The 25,300-nt window shown below is 39.0% G+C and overlaps 5 protein-coding genes and 1 non-coding gene across 6 annotated transcripts; 2 read left to right on the top strand and 4 right to left on the bottom strand.

Moving 5' to 3' along the window:
* Positions 1–143: 143 nt before the first annotated feature.
* LOC132705712 (nidogen) lies at positions 144–17,034 on the bottom strand. The gene is made up of 14 exons (XM_060676517.1): positions 16,809–17,034; positions 16,028–16,274; positions 14,472–14,712; positions 14,333–14,415; positions 14,042–14,185; positions 13,326–13,991; positions 12,962–13,162; positions 10,253–11,002; positions 7,140–7,370; positions 6,615–6,821; positions 4,584–4,691; positions 4,332–4,529; positions 2,814–3,270; positions 144–500 (listed from the first exon to the last, which is right to left on the bottom strand). Exons 1-14 carry the CDS (start codon positions 16,992–16,994, stop codon positions 245–247), a joined length of 3,975 nt encoding a protein of 1,324 aa, XP_060532500.1. The 5' UTR covers positions 16,995–17,034; the 3' UTR covers positions 144–244.
* Positions 17,035–17,271: 237 nt separating this feature from the next.
* Positions 17,272–17,344, bottom strand: Trnak-uuu (transfer RNA lysine (anticodon UUU)). The gene has a single exon. It is a non-coding gene; the product is annotated as a tRNA-Lys (tRNA).
* Positions 17,345–17,582: 238 nt separating this feature from the next.
* Positions 17,583–19,097, top strand: LOC132704937 (serine/threonine/tyrosine-interacting protein-like). Its single transcript, XM_060675283.1, has 3 exons — positions 17,583–17,741; positions 17,927–18,354; positions 18,410–19,097. Exons 1-3 carry the CDS (start codon positions 17,727–17,729, stop codon positions 18,735–18,737), a joined length of 771 nt encoding a protein of 256 aa, XP_060531266.1. The 5' UTR covers positions 17,583–17,726; the 3' UTR covers positions 18,738–19,097.
* Positions 19,098–20,692: 1,595 nt separating this feature from the next.
* Positions 20,693–21,933, bottom strand: LOC132705469 (ecdysteroid-regulated 16 kDa protein-like). Its single transcript, XM_060676054.1, has 4 exons — positions 21,775–21,933; positions 21,596–21,706; positions 20,906–21,081; positions 20,693–20,854 (listed from the first exon to the last, which is right to left on the bottom strand). The coding sequence occupies exons 1-4, from the start codon at positions 21,851–21,853 to the stop codon at positions 20,771–20,773; spliced, it is 450 nt and encodes a 149-aa protein (XP_060532037.1). The 5' UTR covers positions 21,854–21,933; the 3' UTR covers positions 20,693–20,770.
* Positions 21,934–22,068: 135 nt separating this feature from the next.
* LOC132705468 (luciferin sulfotransferase-like) lies at positions 22,069–24,104 on the bottom strand. Its single transcript, XM_060676053.1, has 6 exons — positions 23,882–24,104; positions 23,600–23,807; positions 23,445–23,541; positions 23,024–23,201; positions 22,856–22,976; positions 22,069–22,787 (listed from the first exon to the last, which is right to left on the bottom strand). Exons 2-6 carry the CDS (start codon positions 23,799–23,801, stop codon positions 22,390–22,392), a joined length of 996 nt encoding a protein of 331 aa, XP_060532036.1. The 5' UTR covers positions 23,802–23,807; positions 23,882–24,104; the 3' UTR covers positions 22,069–22,389.
* Positions 24,105–24,316: 212 nt separating this feature from the next.
* On the top strand, positions 24,317–25,063 carry LOC132705013 (protein transport protein Sec61 subunit gamma). Its single transcript, XM_060675410.1, has 3 exons — positions 24,317–24,602; positions 24,663–24,768; positions 24,877–25,063. Exons 2-3 carry the CDS (start codon positions 24,675–24,677, stop codon positions 24,987–24,989), a joined length of 207 nt encoding a protein of 68 aa, XP_060531393.1. The 5' UTR covers positions 24,317–24,602; positions 24,663–24,674; the 3' UTR covers positions 24,990–25,063.
* Positions 25,064–25,300: the final 237 nt, after the last annotated feature.

The following is a 25,300-nucleotide window of genomic DNA, read 5'->3' as shown; positions in this document are numbered from 1 at the left end:
GTTTGGTATCGGACACTCGGCACAAAATACTTAATTCTGAAAAAGTGTTTCTCTAGAGATTTGTAAGCATTAAAATATTTTTTTGTAATTAATTCCCTCGAAATCTAATAAAACTAAATCAACTTTATTGGAATCGACATAAAATGGGATTGCAAATCCAGCGCTGGTAAATGAAGCACAGTACCTTCCAAACACACTGATATATTACTAAAAACGCTAATATAAAAAAAGAACTTCTATTTAACTAAAGGGTACAAGTGGTGGGTTCTTCCTCGGGTGCGTCGACCCTGTACGAACACAAACAACTTCTCGAGCCCGAACCGTTCGGCAAACAAATTCGTTCTTCCGAACACCGGCTGTACTCGCAAACGTTAGCCTGTCTTGGACAGGAATTCGGTACTGCTACCAAACCGAAAAGTTTGTTCCCGGATCCGCCTAACGGTACCGTCAACGAAGGCAAACGTTTGAGGTTATACTTGTCGACTCGTTCGATTTTCTTGCTGAAAATAATAATCATTTTCATTATTATTAGTGGAATCGTGATTTCCTGACCGATTTAATCCGGTTTCCGGAGCAGGGCGCACAAAACTATACACAAAAAAGTATTTTCACTTTGTTCTATATACATCGAATCCGCTAATTGTGATTTGCTTATGCCTTCCTGACAAGTTTTGTTAGTTTCTCTCATATAGCGACTAGACATATAGAATAGAATGTAAATTTTTTTTGAGAAGGTCTATTCCACGTGCGCATGTGTGAGATTTAAAATTTAGTTTTAAACTCATAAGACCTTACGGCTTTCAACAAAGCGGTATTTTTACGGCAGTATTTTCTCAAAATATGTCGAAATCCTATTAAATTTTCAGTAAAAAAAGGAGTTAAGGTGTTGGAAAGCAGTGCAGAATTGCAGCACCCGCGTCGACGTCAGTATAATTCTGTAATTAATTTGGCGTTTTTGTTCTTTAAACTCTGTAGATACGATGCAATTTCTACATGTATTTTTTCATGAAAGCTATATTTTACGATTTTTTTTGCTTGTAAATCGGCGCAAAGCGTTAGTTTTCATAAACTCATAAATAATTTTAGATGCTAGATAGCACCTCCCATAGATAGTAGTTGACAATGGGAATTTCTTATGCTTGTTCTGATAAAAATTCAACTTGTGGCTTAATGGTTTTCTTATATTTCTTGTACACTAAAACATATTACCCAAGCATTCTTCGTAGCTATTTAAGTGTACCTAATTATGTAGGGAAATCTGTTTAGTAATTTCTGTTAGTCAATTTTTTTGTCTGTTAAATGCAAAATATATAGCAATCACTGTTGTTCTAAGATTATTAGGTCCTCATATTTGCCATATTTGCTAAGATTTCGTAAAAGAACAAAGTATTAAAAGCACTAATTATACAAGTTGGTGAGTACGGTACGGAGATATTGACACCAAAAATGAAAACAACGATGGCACAGGACACAGACTGCTCTGTGGCAATAGTAATTACTTAGCTCGACGTTGCCAATTGAGTTCGGATTTCAGAGATTGATTCTTACAAAAAATTAATCAATTTTCCAGAAAAATTACGGCAACGTAGCAACTCAGACGCATGCGCAAAAGATCAGAAAATATCATAGCCACCTACGGCGCATCAATTTTCACCGTAGTAGGGCCACTATATTATCTTATAGCCATATGGTTTCTCTCCATTCAGTCCAATTGCTTGTTTGTTGATATACAGGGCGTTATGGAATTCAAATCATACAAATTAACGCGTGAATCTCCGGGCCCCGAACCGATATTTTTTTGCGTGAAATTCGAATTTTAAAAAATCAGTATTTTTCTCGAGCACTGGATCCTAATTGTCAAAATAAGTATTTTTTCCGGGCGACCCGCGAGCTTGCGATTGTCTCGTTATGTAACATTAATTCCATTACAACCTATATTTAACGCATCGTTGCCATTCATATCCAATAAACTAATTGCATTTGCAGCGGCATCTCTATCTATTTTTAGTACCTATATTATTATTGCAACCTAAATTCTTCCAATCTGGTTGATGCGATAAAGCGGATAGAAAAATCAGCTAAAGAAACGGGTTTCAAAATTAATGAACTAAAAACAAAATATATGACACTAAGAGAAAAAGAGTTTAGTGAGCCATCTAAAGGTTATAAGAGAAAATAGCGAATATTATTTTCGAAATGTAGAAAAATTTAATGATTTAGGGAATTTAGCTGTATGTGAGGAAAAGCATGAAATTCAAAAAAGGATAGCCAAATGTTTGAAATGTAAGGGGGGGGGGGATTACATCACATATTAAGAGCGAGGATAATTATGTATGTATGTATAAGTATGGAAGCTCAACAAAAGGGAGGGCATTAGAAAGATTTGAAAGGAAAGTACTGAGAAGAATATTTGGGGAAAAGAAAGGATCAGCTTAAAGAGCATAACAAACGTTGCAAGAGCTCAAAGATTAAGGTGGCTGAGACACGTAGCAAGACTGGGAGATGAACGTCCGTCTAAGCAGACCCTGAGCGGTGGGATAACTGGAAGAAGGGGTAGAGGTAGGTCGCGGGCAAAGTGGATTCAAGCTGTTCAAAATAACCTGAAGGAAATGAAAGTGCAGGATTTATCGAAGAATAAAATCAAATAGAGACAAATGTGTAACCAAGCCATGGGTCTTCTTGGCTAGAGCCGATTTTTTTATATTATTGGTCCATGTCACGCATAAAAGGTAACGTTCGATTGAATTTTCCTTAGACTTGCGCCTAGCATGTTGCGTCTAAATTATTTTCTATGGTCTCTGACAGAAACTTACGATATCCAGTCCGACCAGTACACTTCGCGGTCTGTGACCGCGATACCGAACGGGTAAGTGCAGTTTACCGCTATGGTCTGGGTTTGTTTCGTGTCTATTTGCACGCACTCTATCTTCTTGGTACCCGCGTCTGCGAAGCATAGCTGTTCGGTTTCGTAGTCGACGGTCAAAGAATTGGGAAGCGACACGAACGGTGCTTCGAGGAATATCCTCCTGTCGGTACCGTCCGCGTTCGCCCACTCGATCTTCGGACGCGTCCTGTCCCAATCGGACCAAAAGATCTTTCCGCGTTGCGGGTGCACCGCTATACCCCTGGGGTTCACCAGGTCCGTTTTGAACAGCGTTCTGCGTCTCTTCGAGTCCAGATTTGCGACCTCGACAGTGTCTAACGTCGAATCCGTCCAGTAGATATTACGTGACACCCAGTCGACGGCTAAGCCCTCGGGAGAACCGATCGCTACGCATAAGAGTTAGTTATTTTAGTTATTTTGTGACGGTTGATGCAAAGAATCATCTTTTGAAGTTTAGTAAGTTTAAAACGCCGTGCAGAGCATAAAACTACTTTCGACTCTCTGGATCAAGTGACTTATAAGCGATTGAGCGGATTAGTTCCGTTCGTAACAGCAATGCCGTCAGATTTACCACTTTTACGTTAAATGTCATAATTTTGTTACTTTAAATAGAATGCCATATTTATTTTTGTTGCATTGAATTTCGCATGTCGAATTTAACAAAGCCTCATAATTTCAAAATTTGGGTTCTGTTAATTATCGCACCACGGCAACGCCGCTTTTTCAGTAAAAATAACCGAAACTATTAAAAATCGAAAACTGCCAAATCTGGAACAATAAAATTCAATGTACCACTTTTACGTCACACGTCATAATTTTAATATTTTTATTCCAAGATCGTATTTATTTCAAAATTTTGTTTCTAATAATTATTGAGGCACGGCAACACCGCCTTTTCACTAAAAAGCTGGAACGATAAAATTCAATATGTGACAGTTTTTGAACATGCAAAATTCAAAAATGCTAACACTTGTCAATGTTGTCAGATCAACCATTGTTAATAAAAAAAGGTTAACATCTCAGAGTTTTGGAAGCTTATGACCATAGCTATCTTTAGAAGACAACATTGCTATTAGCATTTTTGAGTTCTGCCTATTTACAAACTCCCAGGTATTGAATTTTATCGTTCCAGCTTTGGCCGTTTTTAAGATATTTAAGCGTTCTGGTACTTTTTACTAAAAAAGCGGTGTTGCCGTAACTATTTAACAACAATGCTGTTAGCTTTTTTGAATTCTGCATTTTGGAGATATTTAAGCGTAGCAGTACTTTTTATTAACCCGAAATGCACGTTTATGTCGACTTTTCCATAAAAACACTAATAAATATAGATTGATTTACGTTACGTCGTCACTAATAAAAATGGTGGATAAATCCTAAAGATAACAGACAGATATTTATATAATACGTATATGGTACAAACTCGGTGGAGAGATCGATTTTTTCTTACAGTTTACTACGAAATCAGCCTTGTCGCTGCCGTTGTACGTCGCGCTTCTTATAGCCCGTCCACTAATGTCACTCCAGTACACTCTCCCTTCCGTGCAGTCTATATCCAACCCGACTGCTGTCTGAAACAGTTTGATCTGGATCGGTTTGCCGGGGTCCCTCCTCGTGGGCTCCATCGGTATTTTTAAAGTGGCCATTCCTGCGAGTCGGATAAAAATGCGATTCGACGTATTCAAATGGTCGAAAAGCCTACCTTGATTGAGGAGCAGGAAGTTGCCTTCCTGGCGAACGACCTCTTTGCAGACGCTACCGTTACCAACGTAACCAGACGGGCACTGGCAAAAATATCTGCGATCGGCGTCTGGAAAGAGGCGAAAATTCAAAATATGAATTTGAAAGTTTGCAGGAAAGTAGAGCACGTGAAGTCGCTCATTTCCCGCCAAATAATACACTATCGTACAAAAGTAGAACAAAAAAAATAATTTTTATTCATATTAAGTGAATGAACAAAATTATTCGGTTGTGATTTTTGGCTAAGTTTAATAACACACTATCCCTACGCTGAAAGTAAGACTTCACAACATTTTAGTGACTTTATTGTACTATAATTGTAGTCGACAGTATTCTAATGTACTTTCATTCAACAACAAATATTTAAGACATTTAAGAAGATTAAAAATTTATTATTATTAATTACTTGCTGAGAATGGCACGGAATTGAAGCAATCAACTTCTGAATATCATTTTTGAGAGACTTGCTGGCCACTGCAAAACTAGAACTTCATTTTGGAAAATAAAACGCAAGGGCATTTTCCATTTTGCATAAGGAAGCATTCTGCATGATATCCCTATAAACAAATTGGTCCATGGTGTCATTAATAATGTGTATAGGGACTACCCCATTTTATGAGAAACAACCCCATAAAAATTACTTCTATGAATCCTGTTTCTAGAATTTCTAGAATTTCGGCAATAATCCTAAGTGCGGACTTCCAAGGATCATTTTGAGCGTTTGTCGGTAATTACTGTTGTTTTCTTTGTTCTTATAGCTATCTTGTTTGTTACCTTCTATGGATGTATCCACAGCTCTCTGCTACAAGTCTTTTGAAACTGGATAATCCTCTTGGGATTACTAATCCAGCACAGAGATGTGCAAAAAGCAGAAAATAAACCTGACGCAATTACCTTGGCCTTTACTTTCGCTAAAACCCTTCTTTTAAACAAATTATTTGAATGTTGCTCTACTTTTGAGGGGTTACTATTAAACATTTAAAACTAAATATCAAAACAAGTTAATTTAGTAATAATAATAATAATCACAGCCCACTTTGTAGTTTCAAAGCTTTTTGTATACATTATCATGCATGTAAAATCGCAAATTTGCAAATAAGTATTTCTCGAAGTGTTTTTGTGAGCTAGTGTATATTCAACCAAAACTACCCACATGCTTTTAATTTCTGTTCGTATTTACCTTAAAGCCTTAAAATCATAATAAATAAAAAACCACACAAAAAAATTCGATTCAATCCCACCACTTTTTGAGCTCAGTACTTCTATAATTTTTACACTTCTTTTCTTGCCTTGCCGATCGATTTCGATCGTTGGGCTGCTTTTGCAATGAATTTTTCAATAGTTTATTTATTCGATTCGATTCGTATTCTTTACCTATTGAATTATAATTAACATTATAAATAATTAATAATTAAAAAGATTTTTTTTTCTTTTCCAACATTTAAGAATTATTTGTTAAATGTATTTTTTTGCAGTATAGTAAAATGTAAATGATTTCATTAAATAAAGCACTTAAAAAAATGTTTAATTATCAAAACGAGTACCAAAATCTCGCAATTGTATAGTTTATTCTCGAAAAACCGCTAAATTTCATTCGTTAAAAGCGTCTATGTCCATTGTAAAACAACAATTTTTCACGGTTGAATCTATTTCACCACCCGCCGCCATCTATGTACTCACCGCGTAACTATACGAAACGTGTATCGTCAACTCGCAGATGGTAAGACGATCGCTAATAACCAGATCGTCTGGTAGAGGGCAATATGACATTCAAAATCTCTTTAAGGTAATACCAAGCAAAACTAACCAAAACTGACCTTCACGTTCTGTGATTTCGAGGTTAGGTTTTTTTTTTAAATTGCCGCCGGATATTTTTTATTCTGTAGATGGAATTATTGTTATTTAGAGGTGGAAATATAAATGGCGAATACGATGATTGCGTTAAATGATTGTCTCTGACTTGAATATTGGAAAATAAACCCCTAAAGCTTACTGGTGACGCATGAGGCCCGCGGATCGCACATCGCGGGGTCCACAAGGCAATTCTTCTCGACGAAACAGTTGGTACCGTTACCGAAGAAGCCGGGGTTGCAGCGGCACACGTAAGTGAATGCCTGTTCGTCGTATTGGCAGACGGCGTGCAGGCCACAGTTGTTCAGCACGTCACAACCGACCGGTTTCAGTTTGCATTCCGTTATGCCTGAAACCATGACATGAAAAAAGTGTGAGCGAGCAGGGTGGCCCAAGTGGTCAAAGGTAAGCAGACATGCACTACTGGGCTTAATTCTCGAGACAAGCTAAAATATTAGTTGGTGCATTTTCTGAGCTATGAGGATTTTTTCAATAGTTTGCATTTAGGAGGATTGTTATTTATGAAACTTTTGTGCTCATATGCAAAGCTTTAAAAATAATTTTATGGGTCTAAAAACTTTTAGTGAAACTTCCATATCACGATATTCCGAATAATAATGACAACCTGACAGCGATTTTTTGATCCACCCCCAATAAAAAATAATACCATCGCCAACGTATCCCGTCTTGCAAGTGCAATAAAACGTCTGATACTCGTCGTCAAAGAGGCACTCGGCGTTTTCGACGCAGTAACCGCCTCCGCACGACGACGTCATCAGCGGTACACACACGTGCTGCGAATCGCGCACGTGCCCCTCTCGGCACACGCACTCCTCGTGACTGCCGGTAAAGGCGCAAGTCTCCGTGGGCGCGCAGTCGTCGTTTGACGCACAGCTAGCTGATTAAGAAAAAAAGAGAAAATAATAAAATGAACCATAAATATTTATATTCTCCTAATTTTCATTATATATTGTTTATTATTTTTTGATTAATTATTATAGTCGTTGAACAGTTTCCTTAATTATAGTAAACTTCTTTGTTTTATTGGTTGCTATTGGTCAAGACTGTGTCAGGATCATTTGGCTAAGTTGCTCTTCCATTATGTGTCATTTAAGAAGTGGGGACTATAGGGCATTGTCAACGTTCTTCGAAGAGTAAAAAAATGGAATCCTAGTTAAAAAAAAAAGTGGATAAAAAAATTTACACAGATTTTTTGAATGAAATCTTCGTCTTTTGCCAGAAATGTTTTTAACTGCATATCCTGTTTTAACCTCCAACAGTAGTCCGCCATCATCGTTATGCCCCATCTGCCTTGCTATCGCCGTTTCATTTCCTTAATGTCCTGGTGAAACCAGTTTCCCAGTTCTCCGCTAACTGCTACAAAATTTTCAGGAAAATGGTTCAATTGTGAAAACAGGAAATGCAATTTCAAATTTATATTACAACCTAGATGATGAAAGTGTTGTAACATATTTTGAACAATACTTTCATAGTTTTTGTTCTTAGAGTACCCAAGAAACTTATCAATTACTTCTTTAAATGAAACCCAGACGGTTTTCTCGACATTGGTCATTGTGTTTTGAAAATCCTTGCCTTTGGACAATGTTCTTATCTGCGGCCCAACAAAAACACCTTCTTTTATTTTGGCATCAGATATGACTGGAAGTTTTTGAATATTTGAAACACTCTCCATTTTTGCCTAGGGCTTTAACAAACTGCTTCATCAAGCTAAGTTTGATAAGAAGAGGGGGCAGAAAAAACTTTTTTGGGGTCTATCTCTTAATACAATTTTTTTACCATAAAGGGCCCATTCTATTTGGGACGAATTTATGTCTCTTGCCGCACTCAGAAATAAAGCATGGAAATTTTGTATAACCGCCCTGTTGTCGTAACAGCATGCACAGCACTTTGAGGTCACCACACAGCATCTCATGTTCTTCGTCCTAAATTTTCATGTTTCTTTTAAATGTACCGAATGTGCAACGGAAACCGAGGCTAGTTCGTTACCACCGTGCAATAAAACGCCTTTTAAACTACATTTCTTAAGTCAACAAACACGCGCCATTCTTCTTTTATATACGCCACATTTCCTAATTTTAAAACCAAGGCAAGAATATTGTGCCCATAAACTAGAGAGTAAAATATTGATATAACTTTTTTTCGCGTTCCCGGTAAAAGCTGTGACGCCAAGGGCAACTAAATGCTGTCACGAAGTCTGGACGCTGACATAACTGAATGCATCCTTTGGAAGGTGCAAATCCCTAATTAAATTATTTAATTCGATTTAGTCAAACACTTCGGGCTCTCTGAAATCTGGTGTGAAATCATCTGGTTCGGAATTAGATTCCCCTTTTATTTTGAGCCTACTTATTTTGGGGCGGTAGGTATCGGTACATCTGGTCCATGAGGAACTGGTCGAATCGCAGAGTTAAGATTGTTTCCCATTTTTTATGTTGAATCCTTGAACATTACACGAACAAAAATAATATTCACCACTGTGATTCCTAGGTTCTCGCCATACCATAGGGACACCAAAACTTAAACATCTCTTCCTACCTTTTTACCAGTTTCCTAATGCTTCAACGCAAACGGAACAAACAGTATGAGGAGCTTATGACTTGTCTTGGTCGCCAATTTTTACACCAAAAAGCGTGGTATACATTTTTCACAAAAGACGTTATAGTTTGCTGTTGCTTTACTCCGACATAACTACCACAGACATAACAAAAGTTATTTAGATTGTTCACACAATGTTTTCTTTCCAAATTTATACGTTCCAGAACACTAGAAATACGCCACAACACAGTAGCACGGCGACCAATACAACCAACCTGCGCATAAACAGGTTACAACGATGTATTGACGCTTCTGCACCAACTCTGTTGCTTTGCAGAGAAATTTAATATTACCCAGTGTTGCTAAATCACATTTATTTTAATAAAAATCAATTCAAGTAAAAATCATACCTAACACACACATAAAATAACATTTTTAAGATATAGAACGATAGAAAAAAATTACGAGAGAGAGTGAAAATATGGTGTTTTTTGGAAAAAGGGCCCCCAAAAAATATACACATAAGCAAACAGCTTTCAAATATCAAAATCGCTGTAGACCTTTGTTATTCTTCGTTGGTTACTAGTCTACACTAGACATCGACACTATTTCCACCGTAATTCAGCCTTCTAGCTGCCGCTTTCTAAAACCTGTGTTGCTTATATGTTTTGGCTTCTTCTATTTTAAGGGGTACAGCGGAATTCAGAGAACACATTTTAGTTAAACTTTGTGTCTTGTGATTCTACTTAACATTTAAAATTAAAAATGCAGCGGAAATGAAAGGTCGTTCAAATTGCCGCTAAGATTTCAGCGTCATCGCTGGCGGCGCCTTATGTAGCTGCCGCAACTATTTACATTTAAAATGACGTTTTGCAGCTGACCACATTTTGTTGTGTTGTGGATTATTTGAGTGACTTGAGTGGTTTTAAGGGGGAAAATGATAGCTGTTTCAGAGAAATAAAGCTTTGAAAACATTTGCATATACGTGACCCTCCATCTCAAAAGAATGTTTTTTTTTTGAGTCAATTGGAAGTGAAATCCTTTACGGGCGTCCTGCCTGGCAAGCGCTGGGAAGTGCGGGACTTCCTGGTGAGTTGTGCGATCCAGGCTTACCCAATAAAATACCCCCAATCTACAGCATCGGCTGCTAGGGCACTTAGCACAAATTTCTGCTTGCTTTCGGCAAGTTCCTTGTCCCGAATTTGACTTAAACGCCATACGTACCTATCGCGTTGCACACGTATCCGTCGCCGGTGTATCCCGGGTTGCAAACGCACTTGGACCTGCCGAGCGTTTCGTCATAAGCGCAGGTGGCGCGGCTGTCACAATTGTCGGTTTTTGTACACGATACCACCTCGGGCACGCACGTGTAGCCGTCTCCCTCGAAGCCTTCGTTGCACGCGCACGCGTAAGTCTCTAAATTCTGCACGTAGACGCATTGGGCGTCCGCGTGGCAATTGTTCGACGCGTCGCATCCTGGCGTCGTTGTCACAGTTCCTCCCACATCCGGTACGCACTTGTCCGTTCCAGCTTCTTTCGCGTAACGTTCCGGACACCAGCACACCCCCAGGAAACATTGTTGGGTGACCTTGTCGGCGTCGCCGATTTGGGGGATCGACGTCGCCATGGTAGTGTCGGGAACAACGGTACTCTCATATTGAGGTTGGAGCCGGCAGAAGTAGCCGTCACCTTCGTAGCCTGGCTGGCAGGAGCACGAGTACCTCTGAGTAGTGCGGTCGATAGAGCATATACCGTAAGGCGAGCAGTTGTTGTTGACGTGACAGCCCTGGTTGGTGACCGGCCTGCACACGTTGCCGTCGCCCTTGAACCCCGCGATGCACCTGCAACCTGCGAAGTCCGCGTACTGTACGCATTCGGCGTTGTCCGCGCAGGCGACATCTGCGCACGTTTTAACGTGTTGGCACTCGAAGCCGCTGCCCTCGTATCCCGGGTTGCACACGCACGAGTAGCTGCCTGCCGAATTTAGATAGATCAATCCTATCTAACTTATGTACCGTTTTTAAAGTCTTACTAATAATGTTAAAGTCTTATCATATCTCATTAAGTTTATGTGTTCACTTATTTAACTTGACCCTACCTTTCAATCCGAAAAGCCTTACCAAAGGGTTGTATTCAACTCTTAAGCGTTATTTTACCTAACCAGGGTCATTTTTTAAATCTTGCTCTATTACCGCATTACTTTTTTACCTAAGTTTTAGTTTCGCTTCTGAAAGTCTTGTGCAACTTAATTAGCGTCAGAGCTCATTTTTTAAATACTTTACACCTTAAAAGCTTCACTTTAGAAGCTTTGTTCTATTCTTTAGGTTCTGGTTTCATTTCAGAAAGCCTTATCGTACTTAGCTTTGAGTGTTCATTTCTTAAAAAGGTGACAAATACAGTTGGTCGTTTTTTTATTTCTTCACGGACAAACACAGTAATAATAAAAATAATAATATATAGTTTAATGATCCAGTACTGACTTGGAAGGCTTAGATAGAACAACTTGCCAGATGTTTAAACTCCAACTCATCAACATCACGGCTTTATATCCCTAGAAAAGAAGGTGGCAGGGGTCTTCTAAATATAAGCAAAATTTGCAGAAACCAGGTCTCTAAAATTAGTGCGAAATTATTAGGATCCACAGACCGTATGATCCAGTCTATAAGAAATGCTGATAAAAACTTCACACCACTCAACTGAGGTATGCCAATAGTAACCGATACAACATCAACACTACATCAGCAAATACAAACTTGGAAGGAAAAAGCACTTGATGGTGAATACCCTCTAACAATAGAACTAGAAATGATGAAAAACATATATTGATAATCAACACCATTGATAAATGTAGGAAATGTAAAGAATCAATAGAATACATCATGGGCGGGTGTAGCGCACTAGTAGATAATGCTTATTTAGGTAGGCACCATCAACTGGCAAAAATAATACATCAGCAACTGGGCTTGAAATGGAAATTTTTTGCCGAAAGACACGCCTGTATTTTACAAATATACAGACAGGAACAAAAAGGGACAATCATTGATATTGCCATACCGTTGACCCCCAAGCTGAGAAAGTTCGTATATATAAAGACCTGACTATCCATTTAAAACAAATCTTTCGTCTTAACGAAATAACTATATGTCCATTGGTTATGTCAACGGAGGGAATTGTCACAAAAAATTTCAAGAAAAACCTGGAGAAACTAGACATGCAGAATAAAATCTTTGATGCATGACAAAGAGCTATAATACTCCAGACATGTCACATTTTTCGAAAATTTAGCACATTCAAAAGAACATTAAATAAGAACATAAATAGTAAATAAACCGGAGAAAAGCTTATGAAATATTAGCAAAAGAATATTATGTACATACATATATCAAAAGATAAATAAAAAATAAAATTTGGTGTATAACAGACTTACAAAAATCAGAACAAACTATATGGATCTTAACTAAAAACTTAATGAGTTGTAATAATAGAATAACTATTTTTAAAATCTATAAAGTATCTGCTGCTGAATAACTCATTCTTTTATTTTCTTTTTCTTTTTTCATTGTGGGGTCTATAATTTTGAATCACTTCAGGTACCACGGCGATAATTTTTGTTATTAAGTGAGAAAAGCATCTCTGACCTATAGTCTTGTCTCGCCTTGTTGCTCGCAGTGTTTGCCTTTGAGATCGTGCTCGAATAGAGGTAAGCTGTTCTTGCGTTTGTAATAATAATTCGTAATTTTCACAAAAAATAATTGTCTAACATCTAAGATCTTTGCCATTTCATAGAATGCTGAAAAACTTAGTTAAATCAAACCGTATATGATAATATTTAAAAAAAAATGTCGTCAAATAATGCCGTGTATATGTTCTCCACAACCGATTAAGTTATTTGTGAGACATCCTACATATATATACGCGATCGGGTACACGTACCTATCGTGTTGACGCACTGAGCGTTCAAGTCACACTCGTGCACGCCGTTCTGGCACTCGTTGATGTCGACGCACAAGTTAGCATCGCCGGATAGGATATGCTGGTATCCCGGGTTGCATACGCACCTGTACCTGTCAGATTCCACCACGCAGTTGCTGTTTTCACCGCATTTATGTTTGCCCTCCTCACACGGGTCGAATCCTGTCGATAGAGCCGAAAATGTGTTTATAAAGAGTTTGATGAACGAGCACGTAGTTTTTCAAAAATTAACGCTTTTATTTTATTTTTGGGCAGACTCAGGAGAAAAAAGCTACTTCGTTACGACGACCCCGTATATCATTTTGTACGGCAATGGCGCAGTTACCTCCCGCAGGGATGACGTCATTGCTCAAGCCAAATCGTATGATCTGCTCCCGGCTTTCGTAACTGATAAAGTTTCTGTCGACGTTTAAGTTCCAAGTTTCTCCGACAGAGACGTTCTTGTAGGGACAATGATCGAACTTGAAAGTCTGCTCGACCCTGAACGTGTTGACGTTCGTTTCTCCGCCTGGCCCGCTGAATTGGAACACCCTGTCCGAAGCGGTTTGTATCAAACCGGGACCAGTACGAGTATACTGTTCCCTGTACTCGTCCACCACAACCCTGGAGTCCGGAGGCAGGCTTGGAAGTTCTCCGTGGACATCAACATCAACCCGGAGCTGATCGAACACGTCTAACCCGGAAAACTTCTGCTTTACGGTCAGCTCCTGATTGGTGTTAATAAATTTGAGGCTCGCGGTGTGGTTAAAATGTCCGCCAGTGATTTGGAACCCGTTTTGAGCGCCACCTGTTGGCTTGGCGAATAGGTAACCTATGACCCCACCCAGGATTTGTAAAGTCTGCACGTCAGACCCGACGCTTTCCGGTATTTTAGAAATGGCGGTATACGCTCTGCCCTCGTTGGTGACTATATAAGACTGGAGGTCGAGGTTGTTGAGTCTCTCTCCGTTGATGACACCGTTGACTTTGCCCATCACTCTGAGCGGAGCGTCTGCGAAGATGGTGGTGGCGTCTCAGAGACTCAGGATCCGCGATACTTACTCGCCTTGACGCAGTACTTGCCGTCGCCGTAGTACCGCTGATTACACTCACAGCAGAAGCCTTCGTCGAAGTCGATGCACCGCGCCTGGCTGTGACACGCAGCGGGAGCTTCCGCGCAGGAACGCGGCGACGACGACTGACTACCTGAACGGGAAACTTTTATTTTAACAAACTTCTCATGACACTATGAAATACAGGTCGTTAATCGATCACGTTACACCCAAAGGCCACAGAAATCACAATCACAATAAAATGACACTTTGCGGGTCTAAATTGGAAATTACCACGTACCTTCGTTGTTAAAATCGGGTTCCAGAATCTCCGGTCCATCAATTTTGTAAATAAACTGACCGGGAAGGCCCATGTTTGTCCACCTGTTGGGCAAAATGATTTTGAATAGATGTACGTTGTATTTACTTTGCCTATTTACTTTTCGAGAGCCCGGACCTGTTCAGTGCCGCTTCCGGGTAAAGTGAACATTTTTCCGTTGACCGATAGAAAACCGACCTGCGCCCTTGCGTCGGGAAGGCCGGAATCGTCTCCGATACCCTGGATCCATTGAATGCCATTTTCCGGGTATAGGAATTCGGCGTAAGTCTCGATGCCGTTAGTAATGATCGCTACTTGGTAGGTGTTGAGTTTATCACTACCTTCCCGATAATAACCCACGTCTGCAAAACATAATAACATACATAAATTTAAAACTTTATCACTGCGTACAAAAAATTATTTTTTGCACAACCTGGCACCATCTAGCCATTCTATCTATGGCCATGGACAACTTAGAGCTTCGACTCATAGGTGGCACAAGGATGACTAAAGGCCCCCACAGACGCTCAGTTTTTTAATACAGGCCGCCTGTACAAACCTAGTTTGTGCAGGCATATCGGTGCATTTGTGTGAACGTCCGGCCAACTGCGCAGGCCGTTGGCCTGGCCTGAGCAAAATCAGACCGTGCTTGAATTTAGCCTGCGCAAACTTGGAAACCTGAGCGTGTGTGGACTCGTTCAGTTGATTTGTTCAGTTTTAAAGTTTATTTATTTAGAAACAGTTTTCACACAGAAATAAAAAGTCCGAAGCCTGTGATGTGTTGGTCGAAAAACTCAAAAAAGTTGATACGGAAGCAAATAGGGAAGCCGTGGTTAAAAAAATAAATAATTTAAGGAGTTCATTTAGGAAAGAATTAAATAAGTATTGAAAAGCAAAGTAAGTGGGCCGGTATAGAAGATATTTATACTCCAAACCTGTGGTATTAAGTGATCAAGAGAGACCACATGCCTCAACGAGTAACCTAGACGATGAAGAACATGGAATAAAGGCAATAGGATATTATTGAAACAGTAATACGGTCAGTGAAAAAAGTCTCTATACATGTTTTCCCCTTTATTAAGTATACCAAGATTAAACCCAGTAAATGGTAAAACGAACAACAAACAAAAGCAACAATAACCGTCAAATATCATAAAATTTCACATAAAATTTACTGGTATTTCAAATGTTTAAAAAAGAACAAACTGCAACAACTGCAAGCAAATTGATATGGGAGTAATCATTTCTTTTGAGTAACCAATCTTTGGTCCATGTGCTTCGTTGAACCAACCGTTGCTTTTTTTGGTTTTTCTTTATTCCATAGGCAAGCACAATGTGTCCGTGTCTCGAGGAGCCATTTTCTGTTACTAAGTATAGAAAAATCGTGCCAAAACTAGTGAGTGTGAATTTACCCAGTTGGCTGTATAGAAAGAACTGTGCTATAAAACTGCGTGTGTGGGACAGGCAATAGTACAGTTAAACTGCACAAATTGGCCTGTGCTAAAAAACTGAAAGTCTGTGGGGTCTTTAACAGCTTATTAGTCAGTTGGTCAAATAATAGAGGGCGTCGAACGTGAAATGTCAATTTTGAATACATATACTGTTCTTTCTCAGTGTTAACGAACATAGGTTAAAAAATGTTACGCATATACCGAGGAAGGATAACTGCCCACTAACCTTTCCAAGTGACGACGAACACGCTGGTCGCCTGGAAATCTGCGGAATCTACGAACGCCTCGTGTACGCTCTCCGTCGCTCTTTCCAAAACGTTCGCACTCTCCGTTTCGTAATACGATATTGTTCCCGATTTGCTGGTATCCACGTTCGCGTAGAACGGCGCTATAATCGCATAGTCCAGCGGGAATTCTATATTAATAAAGTGGGGTATTTCCGTTTGGAAAGACAGGAAACCATTGGAATTTACCTGGAACATTGAGAGTATAATTTTTTGGACGCAATATCAAAGGTCACGAGGACAGTTGCAGTAGCGGCCGTTGCCCCTTACATTGCTCTTATCACAGGCGTCCTATTTATTTGACCGTTAAATGAGCACGTATTTATCGATTAGATTTTCTCCCGTGCGAAGAAGGCTTTGAATTAAAGTGTTGCCCGAAAGGTGCATTAGCAAAATTGCTTCGCAGTAAAAAAAACAACAGGCATGCATATCAGTATATATATGTTGCCGCTATATAGCGTCATAGAGACGTCTATACGATGATATTGTAGTCGTCGACGTATTGTTGACGTCGGTAAAACGTAATTTTTTACACCCCTTTAGAACAATGCTAATTTTTTTTCATGAGCAACCAATTAATTAAACTAACCAATTTCTATGATCTATGCATATGATGTCCGGAATGGAACATAATATGCATAATATAAAATATATTGCTCGGCACAGCCAAAGTGCAGTCTATATAAAGATATGCTGCCGTTTGAAATTTGAGTGAAAACTTACGAAGACTGTGTCAAAACGGTCGCCGTAGAAAAGAACGGGCACTTTGAGCTTGATCTCTTCACTGGAAATGTCGTTGGATTGTGGTAAGTATAAAGCTCCTGGCGCCACCTCGTACAGAAGGTCGACCGGTATACAAGAGACGCCAGCGAATACCGAAAAAATCGCGCACCAAATTTTTATCTTCATTTTCCGCGACTACGGCAATAATAGAATAAAGGATCATCCAAGCAAGTCTGTTTAAGAAAAGAGTATCGCTACAGGCGGGTTCAGAGGGCAATACTTGTTTAAATTAAGACGCTGTTATTGCCACATTGTGTGTTATCTGTTAATATGCCGATAAAATTTAAGATTCAGATATAGAAAATCGAACAATTAAATTTTTATGAACAACAATTTTTAGAAAATATCTTAGAATAAGTTTCTAAGTGTTCTGATACATTTTTTTTTAAGAAAAAAAAAGAAACGCCCGAGCAGGGACTTGAACCCTGGACCCTTGGATTAAAAGTCCAATGCTCTACCGACTGAGCTACCCGGGCATGTGAAAATTATGCATAGAAGTTTATAAAACAGAAGACACCATTGTGAAGTTGAAAAAGATGTCAATTACTAAAAGCAATAACTAATGTAAAATTAAGAAATATAGATTGTTGCGCTTAATTCGACGATTTATTGAACAGCATTATGGAATATTTAAATTTCTTTTGTTAATTTGAGTTTACTTAACTACCATAACGACGCCGAACACATGAAACTCACCGTTCGTATTCTGTGGTGTTTTAAGATTGGCACCGTTTGGTTTCTAATGTAGGACAAATTTTTTGTCAGTAATAAATTCGAAAGAGCGATCTTTAAAGAAATGTGCAAATTTAACTCTTATAATATACGTTAGATAAGGAGCAACCATCATTTGGCGGAACAATGATAATCGACTTGGTAAGTCGGAGCACCAGTCGGGAATTATAAAACCTCCTCATTTCGGTAGCATTTCGCCCCAGTCTATACTCCGCAAATTACATCGCGCTAAACAAATACGAAAATTATTGTACGGTGGAAAGGTCCGCAAATTCGCGCTTTCGAGCTGTGAACATAACCTCTACATAACCTGACTATGTTTCCAGTTAGGTGGGTGCCCGACTCGACAAAATATCCCGTACTACTCGCCACAGGTCGACAGGGACTTCTTCTTCAACGCTAGTATGCAGGAAATAGTACCAGGCGTTTACCTAGGGAACTATTTCTCGGCACAAATGCATTGCTTGGGTAATTTGTTCGAAAACGGTGTGCGGTATATAATCTGCGTCCGGCAAGATGTTGAGGCGCACTTCATAAAACCGCAAGTGAGCGACCCGACATTCACGTACATGACCTTAGAGATAGCCGACAGTCACACGGAAAATATAATCAGATTTTTCCCCAAAGTTAAAGAGTTCATTGACGAAGCGCTTTCCAAAAATTTTAAAGTGCTTGTTCATGGAAACCAAGGCAATTCACGAAGCGCCACGTTAGTGATGGCGTATATCATGGAAAAGTATCATTTGAGCACGCTGTGAGTACTCAGTGCCTTGGAACCTGTGTTTAACCTTAATATTTTCAATTTTTAGGGAAGCCTTACAGTTTGTTAAGCAGAAGCGAGCATCAGTTAATCCGAACGAGGGTTTCCGCGCGCAGCTCATAGAATATGAGCCGATATACAAGGCGAGGCAGTCGTTGAGCGCGGGAGAGCCTTCATTGTCAAACGTTATTCGGCAAAAGAGGAAAAGCGAACATCTGGGCGAACCAGTAGAGTGCGATCTTGTGCCGCCACCGCCACCGAGCCCCGAAATACTCGACGCCAATTATGAAATGTATCACCGTCCTAATTTTATGGAATTTTCTATGGTCTGCGGCCGGGATTGCCGCGCTAAACGTCAGGTGCAAGTGTTTTCATAATCTACAATTGACAATTGCCAGTTTTTCGAAAGTAGTTGTTTACTACCATACAGTTTGATCTCTCCAAACTCTCCTTAATTTTTACATGAAACGTTGCGAGAATTGAACATTGTTTCACTGCCAGTAAATCCTCCATAAATTGTGCTGTAGTTCCGGTCAGAGTATTTTCTCCCACGCCTCTGATATTGTTCCATTGTTTTGATTGTTAGTGTGTAGTTGAGAGTAGCCTCCAGCTTTTGCCCTCCCTATTTTAGTGGAGGTGTCTGTAAATATCAAAAGAGGGAGATTATTTTTGTACTTTTGTAAAGACTCATGTGTTGGGTTTCTAGGTTAATAAAAAAAAAAGAATGTTCTACCTTTTATGTGCTTTTTTAGCGACTTTTCTAAACAATCCTTAAATATGGACGTCGCGTCACTCAATATTGTGGGAGTGTCCAGTGGCATTCACTACTAAATTAGTAAACCATTATATTACATGATAAACACAATTTTTGCAAGCAGAAATTGCGCTGAAAAATTTAAAATTTTTATAATAAAACCACTATTTAAAAAAGGTGACAAACACTTCTCAGAAAACTGTAGACCAGTATCACTTATAAGTAACAGCAAAATTTTTTGAGAAGGTCCAGTTCCTAGAGAAAAACAAAATATTAAAAAAAAATCAATATGGATTTCCGCAAGGTAAGTCTACAAAAAACACAATAGCCTGTTTAACTTCACACATTTTCAGCTCACAGGAAAACAATAAAAAAGTTCTTGCAGAGTTTCTCGATCCAATGCCTTTGACACAGTTGGTCATAAACTGATGTTGGAAACTTTAAAAATTATCTTTCAGGGATCCGTTTTAGGGCCTATATTCTTTACATAAATAATTTGTACCGTGTAAACACGTAAAAAAAAAATAAAGTCGACAGAATAGAGTACTTAGGAATAACTCAATTAAGGTGGAATAAACATTTACAAACAGTAGCAAACAACGTAAGACCAATGACCAAATTCAAATATTTTAGAAATATTTTAAATAAACACCAAATGTTAAGCCATTTACAATATGTTATTTTGGGATGGAAAGGAATACTGGATGTACATTTTGAAAAATGGTAAATTATGCAAAAATATTTCTTAAAAATAGTTTTCCAAAAAACTAGAAATAATCTTCTGTACAAATGATTAGGGAGTGGAAACGTTTCACGGTAAGGTATTTGTTTTCTAAATCAACTGTTTTAAATATTTTGGAAAACAAAACCGAACTACAAAATATAACTTATTCTTGCAATACAAGAAATAAAGAAAACGGAAATGTGATAACAAATAAGTGTAAAAAACAAATAGGCCAAAGATCTTGCACATTTTTGCTGGCCCATTTTTCTAATTTCGTAGGTGAAGATTTAAAGGAGGGATTAAGTGCTTTTAAAAAAATATCTCAAAAAATTTATTCTATCTGTAAAACTCGAAGCAATAAACAACTTCATAAATATAAATAAACGAAATATTAGAAAAAATATATATGTACAAGAATAAGTAAAAAAAAATAGACTTTGTTTTATATAAATTATGTAGCATTTGCTTTAAACATTTGTTAACGTCACTTTCTGCAATATACGGCAGAATAAATTTATATGTGTTCCCGCGCAACTTAAGTGTTTTAGGGAGAATTTTCATTTATATTGTGGATATACAAAATGTGATGTATTATTTGTAATTTAAGTTTTTCTTTGTCTACAGAATAAGACATATAATTATTATTATAACCTATAAACTAAAAAGAAAAATCAAGGTTTGGTAGAACGTTCATTTAATTCTTTAAGACTCGGGTAATAGCAGGTGAACAAAAAGTAATTCTGCGATCTTAAATTTTTCTTTAATGACTTCGCGATAGACTAACGGAAGAGTGCTTTTTTGCTCGCGACAAATCGCTAACCTCCAAAGATCGACAGAAAATTAATATAAAGGGAGAGGTATAACGCTTTATTCTCTAATCAAATATTACATAACGAATTATTTACATTTAAAATGGCGTCTAAAAAAATAATTTAACCGATTTTAGCGGGAATCAAAGCACACAACAAGTCTTTGTTCTGGTCGTCTCTTAGTTCCCATTTGATGTCGACAGTTACCTAAAAATTAAAAAATGACATCGCCTCAGCATCTTATTTTGCTTAACATACCCTTGGGTAAGTGCTGCTAATCGGCATGGTAGTGACGTATTTATACGTGCTGCCGTTTTCGACTGGACAAGTCACTCCAGAATCCTTGCAACCGTCCGGGTTGGGTAAATCGAATAAAACGGGGACGCCCAAAATGATGCCATGAACAACAGCTTGTAAAGAACTCGACTCCACATCTGAGAAATAGTTGGATTTCTAATTAATATCCACCTCGTCACTCACAAAATTTTACTTGAAAAACTATTTAAAAAATATTCGCTGGGTCTCTGAGATGCTCTGAGCACAGTTTACAGCAGTTTACAACAGTTGGTTGCCTAGCAGTGGTGGACTGTGGTTAGGAAATTAATGGCAGTTTCAGTACATTTATCTATGTTTCAGTGTAAAAAGAAATTAGTTCGCGAACGCAATTACCGTAATGAGTTTTTAGAGATACGACTTTGATGTTTCTCTGCGAGATACAAAAAAAAGTTTTCGTTAGGTTTACGAAACGCGCTCACGCGTAAGAAATTATTGAAGCCATTACGCGCGTCTCGTAATCTATTGGTCGCGATAAACACGATGTCAAAGGCCAACCCTTCCATTAAATATAGATGCACGCGCACGAAACCAATATTACGTTATTTCTGTTCTCAAGGTTACAAAATCCGCGGAAACTCATTTTTCCGTGGTTCGTTCGACATTCACACTCACTAGATTTAAAGTTTATTTCCATCGTGACGTTGTGGCGCCGCTTCAAAATACATCTCGCCGACGTCCCACAATTCGAAATATGTACCGAGATGATTTTACCATCGACTGAACCTAAAAACATATATTAGTTATAGTTTAAGCAAGCCCGCTGTGAGTTTGACCAATTATAATCTACTCACCGCAGTCCGTGTATAAAGCGAGGCCAGTGGACGCCGCGCACACTGCAATAAACAAAGCAATGCTCGTCGCAGTCGACATCCTCACCGTTGATGGGCAGTGGGTAAATAAATGTCAAACGCTTGCGACGACGCGATAATTTTGATCTGGGTGGGTCGGGATCAGAGGAAGCGGACGCCTCTTCCCCCCACCATCACGGCATGCGTTTATATGAGCTTTCAGGGAAATTGGAATAATTCGATTATAGGAGGGTCGGCTCTGCCTGTGGATTATCGCATTTAAGGGTGAACAGGCAGTAATGAAACTCTATGACCGTAATATCGTAAAAATTTATTAAGGTGTAATGTTATAAAATTTAAAAATACAATACTTCGCGCTGTGACAATTGTTTTCGAAAATGCGACATTTATAAAAAAAAAACCTAGCTAGTCGTAGATAAAAGAATGACGGTTAGTTGTGGTTGGCGAATCCATTTACGCGACCGAACAGAGACCAAACGGACAGGTTTGTTTGTCGGTCGCCACGGACCACTCGACGGATTAAAATCGTAAAATACGGAACACATACAGAAGACAAACAGGGAAAAAATTATTTAAAAAAAATCGCCTAAAGCGCGCTTACAGAAACTTGAACCCGCTTTTCCGTTCCATTTCGACAGATTTGCGATCGAATTTTTCGGCGATGTCCGGATCCATGTAGGCCTTGTGACTACCAACGACCCCCGATCTCATAAACTGACCTTCCGCGTTGTCGTTGGCCAACTTGAGTTTTTTGTGAAGCTCGAGCAGGGCGCTGAAGTTGACCGCAGGGTTGTTGCGCATGTTTTCAAAACTCAAGTGGTCGAAGAGGCGGTCGACCTGCGTGTCGCTAATTTTCTTGCCCAAAAAGTCCGCCACTTTATTAATGACCGCGCGCAAATCTGTTTTCATTTCGTCGTAGCGCAGGATCAAGAGGTTTTTGCGGTGGCGCTGCTCCCAGAAGCTGATCACGTGCTCCCACACGCCCCCGAACAGCGCTGGAAATACGCCAATGCGTCAATCATGGCATCTAACGGACATAGTCAAAAATAACCTTATCACTTACCGGTGCCGGTTAAAATTCGGTTGCACATGTACTCGAAAGAATGCCGGTAGCCAACGATATAGGTCAGGAAGTGGTAGAAAGACACGGCGACGTCCTTGGGTTCTCTTGTCACGTAGATAATCTGAAATTAATGGCTGGCGCACAATATTGATCACGATGAAAATTTACCTTTGGAGTTTTTTCTCCGGTCTGAATCTGCGACGGTAAAAGATTCCAGGGCAGGTGAGTTTTTATCACGATCGGATGTTTTTGTTCCTTAAGGAATTTTACCGAGTCCGCCCTGTATGCCGGCAATTCAACGTTCATTTTTTGGGCGAGCGGCCTAAGATCGAACATTGGCGTATCCCTGTAGACAGAAACAAGCTGATTCCATTTTATCTTCCGTGAAAAAAATTTACGCCGCAATCTAGTTAAGCTATGCCCATGAATAAAAAAAACGGACACAAAAACCACAGACAGTAAAGGTCAACAAACGCGGCACGTGGTACGCTACTTTGTTACCTTATACGATCCTGTTATCTCAAAAACCATTGCTTTATGAATCACACCTAATAAATAAATTCGTACGGAGGGTTAATATGGCGCTTACTCTAAATTGGGAGTGCGTTCCTGCAAAAGTCTTTTCGCGCCTTCGTAATCTAAATTGTTTACTATCATCCAAACCATTTCTAGAGTCCAGGTGGTGCCTAAAACAACCAACGTTTCTGACTGTGCTATTAAATTTGAGAGATATTTGACATGCACCTGTTTTATAATATCCACCGACCCACACGTCGTCGTTGTGTACTTCTAAATTCATTATTTCGCTGTACCATTTCAAGAAGTTTTCGGACATGGTCACCCCGTTGATACAGACTTTTTCAATTCCCGCCTCTTTTCGCGTGTAAGTGCCGTTTAGGTCGTGTTTTTCTGGAGTGTGCTTCTTTTTTTCTTGGCCGTTATTCATTTTTAGCTGCAACAATCGTAATATTTCGAATGCAACCCGTGAAAAAATATCCTTTTAAAAATATCTCGCGTAACTCTTACCCTGTTATCCGGAAACTTTTTAGGTATATAAAATAATTCCCAATAGGAAAGAGTCCTATATGCGGTCAGGTTAAAAACTCGGCAAACAGTAAAAATAAATCGTTTAAGCAAACATTTTTATCGGCGTTCGGGTTTAATCTTTTTTGCATACAACGGTGGAGCGGTTGCAAAAACCAACCGAAAAAACGCAATATTTTGGGCGTTCAAAAAACCGTGTTTTAAAATATTCAGCGCGAACGCAGAGTTGGTTGCCTAGGGTTCGAGAAAGAGAAAGGACTATTTGCACTCAGCTGGGCCTTGCGTTCCACCGTTCCGTTGCCGGCACTCTTTGTTTAAAATCATCAGCTAGAAAAGGAAAGGTGTTGTGAGTCGCGACGACACGTCACTGTTACGCGATGTTGCCGGTAGTGTTGAAAACATCTCGATATGTGTCCCAAATCGCAATTATTGGTTGATTTTGTCACATTTTTGAAAATTTTAATTCATTAATTATGGAAAACCCACTTACGTCTGATGTGCAAATCCAAAACAATTTCAAAGTCATTTGGGAAAGTTAAATGTTCGGATTAAGTTTGCGCACCACTTGGCAACAACGACACATATCTGCCATCGTGGCCGCTGATTTTGACAAGGGCCCCATTTACATCGCTTTGGAACAAACGGTTGGTTGTGCTGGGTGTTGTTTGGTATAGTTATTCGTGGTTTTAATTTCATTTCTTAGGTAAATTAATTTCGTCTAAATTGGATAACCGAATTGCTGATGCGTTGTTGCTTGTTTTAGAAATAAACTGACATGGATCAAGTGGTGAAATTCATCGAGCCAGGTCGGCAGTTCGCCAAAGACTCTATCAGGTTGGTGAAAAGATGCACCAAGCCAGACAGAAAAGGTAAAATTGGTTTTTTGTATGTACGCGATTGAAAACAATCCTGGACATTACACTTAATGGAAAAGAGGAAATTTAAGGTGGGACTCAGTGGGGTTCTTTCTGTTACAGAGTTTCAAAAAATTGCGATCGCGACAGCGATTGGTTTTTGCATCATGGGTTTCATCGGGTTCTTTGTGAAACTCATCCACATTCCTATCAATAACATCATCGTCGGCTCATAATATTGTTTATTTATTTGTTCATTACATATAATTAATTATGTTTTTTTTATGGAGTAGAGAGTAAATTATTTGATATTTAACCAGTGGTTTAATTTCGCACCCAGTTTCCATTATAAATATACCATGAACGCAGTTTGGAGGTTATATAGAAAGGAAAAGTAAAAGTGATGTTTTGCTTTTGTTAAAAATACAACTTTGTAAAATGCGTTTTCCTCTATAACGTACTAGACGAACGTAACGAAAGGAAGTCGACGTGTTAAGTTGCTAAGATTATAATTTTGTAAACACTCTTCTCATTGTGATCGCCCCTG

Source organism: Cylas formicarius, unplaced genomic scaffold (assembly GCF_029955315.1).
Source record: "Cylas formicarius isolate icCylForm1 unplaced genomic scaffold, icCylForm1.1 PGA_scaffold_7__23_contigs__length_41026272, whole genome shotgun sequence".
NCBI classification, from domain to species: domain Eukaryota; kingdom Metazoa; phylum Arthropoda; class Insecta; order Coleoptera; family Brentidae; genus Cylas; species Cylas formicarius.
This window is presented reverse-complemented; position numbering and strand designations above follow the sequence as displayed.

What these genes read in the sequence shown, in the direction of transcription:
- LOC132705712 (XM_060676517.1), bottom strand. Translation starts at nt 16,994, where the DNA reads ATGAAGATAAAAATTTGGTGCGCGATTTTTTCGGTATTCGCTGGCGTC. An exon ending in GCGGGCCTCATGCGTCACCA is followed by an intron (nt 4,692 to 6,614) that starts GTAAGCTTTAGG and finishes GCCTCTTTCCAG; the next exon opens with ACGCCGATCGCAGATATTTT. An exon ending in GGCTGATTTCGTAGTAAACT is followed by an intron (nt 3,271 to 4,331) that starts GTAAGAAAAAAT and finishes TCTTATGCGTAG; the next exon opens with CGATCGGTTCTCCCGAGGGC.
- LOC132704937 (XM_060675283.1), top strand. An exon ending in AAGTATCATTTGAGCACGCT is followed by an intron (nt 18,355 to 18,409) that starts GTGAGTACTCAG and finishes TTCAATTTTTAG; the next exon opens with GGAAGCCTTACAGTTTGTTA.
- LOC132705469 (XM_060676054.1), bottom strand. Translation starts at nt 21,853, where the DNA reads ATGTCGACTGCGACGAGCATTGCTTTGTTTATTGCAGTGTGCGCGGCG. An exon ending in GGAAATAAACTTTAAATCTA is followed by an intron (nt 21,082 to 21,595) that starts GTGAGTGTGAAT and finishes ACTATTTCTCAG; the next exon opens with ATGTGGAGTCGAGTTCTTTA. An exon ending in TTAGCAGCACTTACCCAAGG is followed by an intron (nt 20,855 to 20,905) that starts GTATGTTAAGCA and finishes TTTAATTTTTAG; the next exon opens with GTAACTGTCGACATCAAATG.
- LOC132705468 (XM_060676053.1), bottom strand. Translation starts at nt 23,801, where the DNA reads ATGAATAACGGCCAAGAAAAAAAGAAGCACACTCCAGAAAAACACGAC. An exon ending in GAACGCACTCCCAATTTAGA is followed by an intron (nt 23,202 to 23,444) that starts GTAAGCGCCATA and finishes TTCTGTCTACAG; the next exon opens with GGATACGCCAATGTTCGATC. An exon ending in CCGAATTTTAACCGGCACCG is followed by an intron (nt 22,788 to 22,855) that starts GTAAGTGATAAG and finishes GCGTATTTCCAG; the next exon opens with CGCTGTTCGGGGGCGTGTGG.
- LOC132705013 (XM_060675410.1), top strand. Translation starts at nt 24,675, where the DNA reads ATGGATCAAGTGGTGAAATTCATCGAGCCAGGTCGGCAGTTCGCCAAA. An exon ending in CACCAAGCCAGACAGAAAAG is followed by an intron (nt 24,769 to 24,876) that starts GTAAAATTGGTT and finishes TTTCTGTTACAG; the next exon opens with AGTTTCAAAAAATTGCGATC.